Raw genomic sequence first — 10,636 nt, forward strand, 5'->3', positions numbered from 1 at the left:
GTGTTGCAGCCAGGTACGAGTCACCACCATCAGTGTTCACCACATTACTGCTGCTGCTGCTGCCATCTCTTAGTCTCCTACACAACCTTATGTATCTTAAACAAGTATATGTCAGCAAGTTTATTAAGGTATAGGTACACGTAAGTACAATTATCATACGTAATAATAATGTTTATTATGACATGATACATGGTTGTACAAAGGTATATAACAATTGGGTAGAACTTACCTATTGAGTAAGTGAGATTATTATTATTATAATCAAGGGGGAAGCGCTAAACCCGGAGGATTATACAGCGCCTGGGGGGGGGATATGTGGAAGGCATTCAGGCTTAATTCGGGGAACTGGAGCACAGATCCAATTCCCTAAATCAAGAGCCCCTCACCAACATCAAGGAACCTTCCTTGAGGGGTGAGTAAGTGAGAGAGTAATGTGTGTATATATATATATATATATATATATATATATATATATATATATATATATATATATATATATATATATATATATATATATATATATATAATATATATATATATATATATATATATATATATATATATATATATATATATATATATATATATATATATATATATATATATATATATATATATATATATATTGTGAAAATTTGTCTGGACTGCCTCCGAGTGAGTCGCTTACCCTGGCAAGCTCTGTTGACACCGAGCTCTGAGGTCGGTACCTCAGCCTCACAAGTGGCTTATAGGACAGATTTTCATAAATGATTGATGTTGCAAGAAATCTCGCCTGCATGCACATTTAAAGGACTAATTTACTTGGTGTTGCAGCATATATCCTGATCTTCAACCTCCCTAAGCTTAGCCCCTTTGGACTTCCCCTCAGAAACCACGTGCAACCAGGAGCCTTAATTCCTGCAATATTCAATCGTTATTAGTGACCTGCCTGCACCTCAGAAATTCCTATATCCAAGGGGGTGTGTATCCCCTAGTATAACTATGCAGACACAGACACTAGCTTCTAGACTGACAAGAGACGCTGGTACATACTGGGCATGCACTGCCAGCTGCACAAAGGCCCACAGTTCAACTCACTCACAATTTTCCCCAGACACTGGCCAGAAATCTAATATAAAGTGGAGGTCTTGTCTTACTGTATGGGCCTGACAGAGGAGGTCATCTACTGTACTTCGAGGTGCCTCTACCAGATTTCCCCAGGTCTTATATGTGAAGACACGTGGGGGGTGCTGTCTGCTGATCACGGCACGTGTTGTCCAAGTGATGTCTGGTCTAAGAAGGGCGCTCTCGTGTCTTCAAGACCCACGCTTCCTCGTTCAAACTAGGGCTGCCAGTTCTCCCTAGCTAACTCAATCTAGTGTTTGCATACATTATCAGCCTATTACTACCTATGTTAAGGTCTTAGGTCTACATTATTATTATCTACAGTTGCCTTAATAATCCTAATATTAGTGTACTAACAGTAAAACTACCTACTTCTTCCCTGAAGGGTAAATCTATAAATCAAGAAGTACCTACCATCCACCCACGCCATCTCCGGAGAGAATGTTTGTGTTGGGTGTAAGGGCCCTCAAACGGTGTGTTTTTCTCCGTTGGGACTTCTCAGACAGAAAAAGTTCCAACATATATATATATATATATGTCTCCCTAGGGGTGTAAGAGTGGTTCAAGACCCGGCCCTACGTAGACGCCCCTCTCCAGTGCTTCAACTATCAGGGCTTTAGCTACATTGCAGTCACCTGCCAGCACGTGAAGAAGTGTGGGGTTTGCAGCAAGACACCAGGGAATGCATTGTCCTGCTCAAATAACCCAACCCCGAGACTCAACGCCCAGAGCCCAAATGTGCCAATTGTGGAAAGATGCACCACGCCTGGAACCAGGGGTGCCCTGTGATAGTGCAGCGGTGGCAACAAGTACGCCAGTGGACTGCCCCTGCCGCGACCATGGCGCAGTCCAGCCCAAGGGGCACCCAGCAGTGGCAAGCAGGGATGCCGTCCCCTGCTCCACAGGGTCCGGCTACGGCCTCAGCACAGTCCAACCCATGGAGCGCTCAGCAGTGACTGGCAGGGACAGCCACCATGGCTCCTCTGGGTTCGGCTACGGCCTACAGCAGAGAGTTCCCAGCGCTGGGTAGTCAGCAGGGAAGACAGAGTGCATCACCTGTCTCGAAGCAGGGCGGACAACAGCCAGGGCAAGCTCCAAAGTCTCAGAAGAAACAGAACCATGGGATGCAGCACGCCTGGGTCAGGGATGCTGCTCAAGAGGCCACGGCCACACCGCGGCAGAATCCACTGACCCACCATCAGGGGCCCTCCTCACAGAGCCAAGTCATTTCCGAGAGCAGTGAGCAGCAAGTCCTGTCACTCAGCCAGACGGCTCAGAGAACCGCACAGGCTTGCGCAACAGCATCCAATGACTACGGAAATGGGAAGGCAGCCCCAGGCCCCACCCAAGACACCAGTAACTCATCGCCCCTGGGTGGAGGGACAGCGAAATCCGGCAGGGCCCACATTACCAAAATAATCATGCGTATCACAGAGTGCAATGCGGAATTGCTCCCATTGATGAAGGGCAGGTTGAACTGCAAACAGCTCCTGGCCACCCTGCTCAGCTTAGTTATGCTAGAGAAGAGGGATCCAGCAGACCTGCAGGCACACCTTATCTAGACCTTCACACCTACAGACAAGTAAACACAGGCGGTGATGGCCCGAAGATGGAGACCATGGAACAGCAGGAGGAGATGGAGTCCAACAGGTCGCCCTTCAGCCCATAAAAGTACTCCAGTGGAAAATCCATCCTGTGGTCAAAATGGCAGTCCAGGACGCAATTGACGTTTTCCTTCTCCAGGAGACCCTAGTCAAACCACTGCCCGACATACAGCCACGCATCTCTGGGTTCTTGGCCTACCTGCAGCAGACCGGGGCCTCTGCCAGGGGCACTGCAGTTTATGTGCAGAACTGTATTCCCTACTCAATTATCACTGACCCCATCGATTGTGGCAAAGGGGTTGAGGTACAGGCTGTTGCTCTGCACCTGCCGGCCAGGCCACTAGCAATCTACAACGTGTACTGGAACCCAAGGCTCACCTTGGATCTCTCGGAGGCGACAGCCCTCACCGTGTCTCCCCTCGAAGACGTGCTGGTGGTAGGGGATATCAATGCCCACCTCAAGCTCTTCTGCTCCATCACCTACACAAATGAGATGCGCAAGCACCTGGCAGTGGTGCTAGAGGACGTTCCTGAAATTGCCCTCTTCAACAACAGGGAGCCAACCCACCACTTCGGCATCTGACTGGATGTCATGCTCCTCTCTCAGAGGCTGCTGCCTGGAGCAAGTTCAGAAATCCACCCTCTTCTCACCAGTGACCACTTTGCAATCATCACCACTCTGTTGCTCCCACAGCGCCCTCTTTACTCCCCACCCCTGTGGTAGAACACCAGTGCTTCCAGGACGTCATACAGCAATGGTGGGAGGAGACCATTCTACCTGACGATCTGGATGAGGCTGCCCAGAGCCTCCAAGCAGCCTTTACCCAAGCAGCTGAGGTGGCAAAACCACTCACCAGGGTCGGAGGAACACCCAAGCACGATTGGTGGTTCTACGATGAGACCGTCAAGGAACAGAACCATTGCATCAACTGAGCCCATAGGTTGCACAGGTGCAATCCCATGGCCGAGTCCCATCGGCTGCTGAGGGAGGCGGTGCGGCACGCACGCCATGTCTCTCATGGGGCCCACCAGGGAAAGTGGTTTGAGTGGTGCACCTCTTTCAGCCACGCCTCTACCCTGTCGGAGATCTGGACGAAGATCAGCATAGCTACTGGAAAGCGCAGAGGAGCGACACATGCTCACCACAACCCGGCTGGGGAGGCGGAGAGGCTGATGGAACTCTTCACCTTCAGGACAGCGACAGCCCACCGGCCTCAGGACATACAGGACCTCCAGACCACCCTCCTCCCTGACAGGATGCTGGAGGCGTGCCAGGAACAGTACGACACTGCTGTGAATGTCAGTGTTCGGGAGCTAGAAGCGGCTTTCAGGTTCTCGTGGGACACGGCCCCCGGGCAGGATGGCATCACCTACAGTATGGTCTCAAGGGCAGGCCCTCCTGGACATGACACTCTTGGAGGTCATCAGCCGATCCTGGAGGACTGGGCGACTCCCAACCGCATGGAAGGAAGCCAACATCCTGCCGATTCCCAATTATTATTATTATTATAATCAAGGGGGAAGCGCTAAACCCGGAGGATTATACAGCACCTGGGGGGGATGTGGAAGGCATTCAGGCTTAATTCGGGGAACTGGAGCACAGATCCAATTCCCTAAATCAAGAGCCCCTCACCAACATCAAGGAACCTTCCTTGAGGGGCCGATTCCCAAGCCCAGGGAACCAGGCAGCATGAGGCCCATCTCTCTCACCAGCTGCCTCTCCAAGGTTGCCGAGAGGATGGTGCTGGAGCAACTGAGATGGAAGTTCGGCCCGGAGCATCAGCACATCTACGGCTTCACACGAGGAGTGTACACCTCTGAGAGCGTCACCTCTCTCCTAGCCAGCATTGGGTCAGACAAGAGGCCCAAGACTCATCTTTCTTGACCTTGAGAAGGCCTTCGAGCTGGCCAGTGCACCAGCCATCCTCGATCTGCTAGCATGCAGAGTGTGAAGGGCAAGCTGCTTGCCTGGATCTGCTCATGCCTGCAGGGCAGGTTACACAAATAACCCGCACATAAAAGAGAGAAGCTTACGACGACGTTTCAGTCCGACTTGGACCATTGACAAAATCACAGTGTGACTTTGTCAATGGTCCAAGTCGGACCGAAACGTCGTCGTAAGCTTCTCTCTTTTATGTGCGGGTTATTTGTGTATCATTCCAGTCACGGTATTGTGCCTTTTTGTTATTTATTTGCAGGGCAGGTATCCTCATGTGCACTTCCAGGGACAGGCATCTACCCTCAGAGCCTTGGAAAATGGCACCCCACAGGGCGGAGTCCTCAGCCCAACTCACTTCAATGTGCTGATGCACGAGTTGGTGCAGCTGACGTTCTCTGCAGGCACCCGACTGTTCAGCTACACGGACGACCTCACACTCATTGCCCCTGAAAGGTGCAGCCTGATGCATAGGGCCCAACATGACTTTAATATGCTTGCTACCACCTGCCGTCGTCTTGGCCTCAAGGTCTCTGTGGACAATTCCTAGGCCATGGTCCTGCGTGCCAAGGTGCCTGCCACCAGGCTGCAGATCTCAGGCATCAACCTCGACTGGGCCAACAGTTACTTGTACCTGGGTGTACACATTGACAGTCCGCTCGCTTTCCGCAAGCAGGCAGAGTATGTCAGAGAGTGTGCCGTGCAACGGGTCACAGCCATAAGCGCCCTGACCAGTCCTAGGGCGAGTGCCAGCCACAACATCTTCTGGATGTTCTACGTGCAGGAGGTGCACTCTCTTGCGGACTACAGGGCAGCTACCCTTTGATACCTTTGAAGTAATTGTTAAAGTACCCTGGTCCATGGCCACCCCTTGTGCCTTCAGTGGCTCAGCGTCATACAAAATGCCGCTGCTCAGGTCATGCTGGGGACACCAAGATGGACGAACACTGTGCCTCTGAATTTTGAGGCCCAACTGGAGCCCCTAAGCAACAGGATTGCCCTTGTGGCCGCCAGGAGGGTGGCCAAATATGTCCAGCTCCCTGGCGGCGAACATCTGATGCAGGACCTCCTTAACCGACAACGAGGTGACCTCAGGGGGTGCCCCGACTATGGGTGTGGTCAGCTGCAGATGTGGCAAAGGAGCTCCTGCCCATGTCGCCCCTTGAGGACATGGGTTGTGACAGGCCAGTGGCAAGGTACACCGTGCCACCGCCCTGGGCGCCGGAGCCAGTCTTAGTCCACGTCAAAGACCTGCCAGCCAGCAAGCACCGCTGTCCACAGCACATGCTGCAGCAATGGGTGGCAACAAGCATCACACCCCGGGTGTTTCCTTAAAACTAAGTTCCTTAGATCAAGAGCTCCTCACTGGCACCAAGAAACCACCCTTAAAATTGAGGGCAGTATTATAGTAAGCTGAAAATGCAATCTGGCAGTTCCCAGTGGCCTCTCCATGAGATATTTGTGCAAAGTATGTGTCCAATTTGTAATAAACACTATTATTATTGGTGCATTCATAAGGGAGCACTAAACACATAGGGGTTCATACAGCACCTGGGGATTATTATTATAATCAAGGGGAAGCGCTAAACCCGGAGGATTATACAGCGCCTGGGGGGGGGATGTGGAAGGCATTCAGGCTTAATTCGGGGAACTGGAGCACAACAGCAGCACCTGGGGAATAGAAGGCATTTGGACTCAATTCAAAAAATTGGAATAGATTGAATTCCTTAGCTCAAGAGACTTCACCAATATGAGAGACCCTTACTTGAGGGACTTGTGCAAGCAGTTTTCAATACTAGACAGGAAATTATTATTCATGGAAGTGGTAAACCTGTAGGGGTCATATAGGACTGAGGATGGAAGGTAATCAGGCTCATTTCAAGGCATTTGCTGAACTAGTCATAGTGGTAATGAACTACAGGTACAGTATTTACAAAATTTATTCAGTTCAGAATAAGAATAATGCTTACATAGTCTTGGATCTAGTCAAAGAACATTACAATGTAGTTTTATGCTTAAAAGTTATTTGCACTAAGTAAGGGTGTTCGTCTAGAATGTCTAGTAGGCCACGGTGGATAAAGTACTTGGACGTTTCTTTAAAATTTAGGAGCTGATTTTGAATTCATTAATTTTTCACATTCCAGCACAATGATGCAAAGTACAAGTTAACCTGCATACCGCAAGCCATACTGGAGGAGGCAACAACACCTGCAAACAGGGGGCTATAGGCAAGGTGTGAGCCCGATTCTCAAATGACGAAAGATGCGTCTATAAGTGATAATTCCTTTTGGAGGGAGGCCAAACACCAAAGTCCTGCCTAACACTGTGTAAATTGCTTTTTGTTTATAGGGCCCAATAGGCCTGCCACTTTCCATGGATATCTGTACATGTACATGTGTATTTACATCTTAACAGGAAACTCAAAATACGATCATATTTTTCCAGACTTTATTAAAAACAAATGTTGGATTCCAACAAAAATACCCTATGGCAGATATTGGCATTGCCACAAAACAAGAATCTAGCCAGTTCCCCATTATATTTGAAAAGTTAAATATAGCAATTGTCACAAATACAAGAACCATCATTTCTAAAAACGATTATATGTTATGCAAAAGATCTTCATATCATTTGGCCTATTACTTAAAGACAGAGCCCTTATTATTATTATACTGTATAATAATTATGGTACTATATAAAATATTGGGCTATATAACATTATCAAAACTTCTGCCAAATCATACTGTCAAATATTTTTCAATCACAATATTCTGACAACCAAACTATGTCATTAAGGTATACATGAACCCCATGGTGTTAAACATTTATGAAATTCATAGTCAACTAAAGAAAAAAAAATGAACATTAAACGTTTAACCTAATAAAAAAAGTGTTTGAAGCCTTGTTTTGTCCAGAGGTACACAAGCGCAGCAACACTAATTTTCTATTCCAATACATCATGCTCACTGTAAACTTTTACTTCTTTTTCTTGGAGCCTGTTACTGAGGGCACAACTGGAGCAGCACTTGACTGACCCATTTTGTTGATGTAATATAATCCCGCCAGAGAACAAAGAAAACTGAAAATACATACAAAGCATTGTAATATATTATTAATGTAGGAAAATTAATTTAAATATTGTACAATTCATGTACTTGTTCTAACCTCAACAGAAACTTGCATAGTCTGAAAGCAATCAATAAAATCTTACAGGAATAATTTAAAAATATGACTATCCTATAAATATTAAAAATTTTCTGAAAATGTAATTGAGGTCTCCATGAACACACCAATGATTGCAAATTTTCTGGGCTACAGGATGTAACTGAGCCAGAGCTAAAAGTGTACTCAAAGTCAAATTAAATAGTGGACAAATACTCACACAGCCACCCATCAAGCCAAGAGTAGCATAGGGTGCCTTTTTGAACAATGAGGACTCCTGGCAACTGAGAAGAAAACAAGTCCCCAGCAAGTCTCATTGCAAAACCCACACTTTTTCACACACTAATCCATTAGTAAAAACTAAGTCTCAACACAGGAACTTAATAATGCTCAAGGAAATGAGTCAAGGCCATTACTGGTACCAGGCTTTTGAGGGGTCCCTCAGCCACTGTCTAGAGAGGTTTGTTATTAGTCCCTATCCACTGCCGACAAAAACTGATCTCAAGAGATATCTAGAGACAAAGGGGGTAACCCCACTCAAATGTCAGTCACATCCCAGGTTAGAATTAGGTGATGCATATTTGAGGTTGGATTACTGAGATGGATTAGAATTTCTAGGCTGACTGGGCAGGAGAGATGTAGTAAGAAAGAGTTAAACTAGTGTCAGAGGTGGCATGTTGTGATGGGATTGGGGAATGAGTGAATTATTATAAAGGATTTGCTACCTGGGGTAAGAGGAATGCTGGGGCAAAGGACTATCGTTTGTCCTGCTAGAGCTTTTCTACCATTTGTCCCTTTTCATAAAAACAGCAGCAGTGCTATCATGACCTTCAGCCCCAAAGTTTTGGTGGTCATTTTACATCAAATGTGGCTTAGCATAGTAAACAGGCTTAATATTCCTGATGTAAATAAACACAATATATAACTTACCACACAGTTATAGAGACTCGATGAACCATACCAGCTGCAGAGCAAGCAAGAACCATGCACAGAACCACCTCAGGAATTACACGAGCTTGGAATCCTTTTCCAAATACGATATTTTCCAGGTTATTCAATGCCTGTTTATTAGTTAGGGAAAATGAGAATGAAGGGTACAAAAAATGTCAACTAAACAAATGCATGTACATAATTAGTTTTTCTAATAAGCCTAAATTAACATAAAACCACACTTTTCAAAAGGCCTAAACAGGATACAGTGGACCCCCGGTATACGATATTTAATCCGTTCCTGAGAGCTCATCGTATGCCAAAATTATCGGAAGGCGAATTAATTTTCCCCATAAGAAATAACGGAAATAAAATTAATCCGTGCAAGACACCCGAAAGTACTATGAAAAAAAAAGTTTTACCACGTGAAATATTAAGTTTAATGCACACAAACTGAAGAAGACATGCACAGTTAGTAGTACTCTACTAACAATAGAATACATGACACTTACCTTTAATGAAGATCTGGTGATGATTGACGGGATGGGAGGAGGGAAGAGTGTCGAAGTTGTTAATGTTTAGAAGGGAAACCCCCTTCCATTAGGACTTGAGGTAGCAAGTCCTTTTCCGGGGTTACTTCCCTTCTTCTTTTAATGCCATTAGGACCAGCTTGAGAGTCACTGGACCTCTGTCGCACAACAAATTTGTCCATAGAGCTCTGTACCTCCCATTCCTTTAAAATTTGTCTAAAATGGGCCACAACATTGTCATTGTAATAGTCACCAGCACAGCTTGCAATAGCTGTGTTAGGGTGATTTTCATCCATAAAGGTTTGCAGTTCAACCCACTTTGCACACATTTCCTTAATTTTTAAAGTAGGCACAATGGATTCCACAACTGGCATAGGCTTCTCAGGGTTAGCCTCATACCTTTCAAAATCTTTCTTAATTTCCATATTAATTCTCACCCTTTTTACCACAGGGTTGGCACTAGAAGCTTTCTTGAGGCCCATGGTGACTTATTTTGCAGAAACAAGCACCAAAAACACTGTGATAATATGGAATGTACCAAATGTATGTTTAGATGCGAGTACACTGGCATGCACGGGGCAGTTCAGGCCTCATGTGGACGCGTCCCGGACGAATTGCGTGTGGCGGGTTTTTTAACGAGTGGCGAGGCATAAAATGTATCGTATACCGGATTTAACGTATACCGATGCCATCATATGCCAGGGGTCCACTGTACTTATATTTAATTTACTTTTCTGCTCTAGTCAGTGGGAACTCTATTATAGACAGTACCAACCACTAAAAAATTTGAAAGCATTCATCAAAAGAATAAAGGTTCTACCACCAAGCAATGCAAGGAAGTTTCTGAGATTTTATTTATATATATATATATACATATATTGTATTCTGAGCACCTCTGCAATAACAGTGATAATGTGCGAGTGTGGTGAAAGTGTTGAATGATGATGAAAGTATTTTCTTTTTGGGGATTTTCTTTCTTTTTTTGGGTCACCCTGCCTCGGTGGGAGACGGCCGACTTGTTGGAAAAAAAAAAAAAAAAAAAAAAAAAAAAAAAAAAAAAAAAAAATATATATACATATACAGTGGACCCCCGGTTAACGATTTTAATCCGTGCAAGAGGGGTAATTGTTATGCGAAATAATCGTTATGTGAATGAATTTTCCCCATAAGAAATAATGGAAATAAAATTAATCCGTGCAAGACACCCAAAAGTATGAAAAAAAAAATTTTTTACCACATGAAATGTTAATTTTAATACACACAAACTGAAAAAGGCATGCACACTTACATGACACTTACTTTTATTGAAGATCTGGTGATGATTGATGGGATGGGAGGAGGGGAGTGTGTCGAACTTATTGTTTAGAAGG

The 10,636-nt window shown here is 45.5% G+C and overlaps 1 protein-coding gene across 3 annotated transcripts in view; it reads right to left on the minus strand.

The window, feature by feature from the left end:
- Positions 1-7,078: 7,078 nt before the first annotated feature.
- LOC128698233 (keratinocyte-associated protein 2) overlaps positions 7,079-10,636 on the minus strand; it is a 10,754-nt gene continuing 7,196 nt past the window's right edge. For all 3 annotated transcript variants that reach the window (XM_053790388.2, XM_053790387.2, XM_053790386.2), the window contains 2 exons: positions 8,737-8,867; positions 7,079-7,723 (listed from right to left, as the gene is read on the minus strand). In XM_053790388.2, coding sequence (XP_053646363.1) covers positions 7,621-7,723; positions 8,737-8,867 — 234 coding nt within the window. In that variant the 3' untranslated portion in view covers positions 7,079-7,620. The remainder of the gene's footprint in view (positions 7,724-8,736; positions 8,868-10,636) is intronic.

The sequence above is a fragment of the Cherax quadricarinatus genome, chromosome 63 (assembly GCF_038502225.1).
Source record: "Cherax quadricarinatus isolate ZL_2023a chromosome 63, ASM3850222v1, whole genome shotgun sequence".
In the NCBI taxonomy this organism is placed as follows: domain Eukaryota; kingdom Metazoa; phylum Arthropoda; class Malacostraca; order Decapoda; family Parastacidae; genus Cherax; species Cherax quadricarinatus.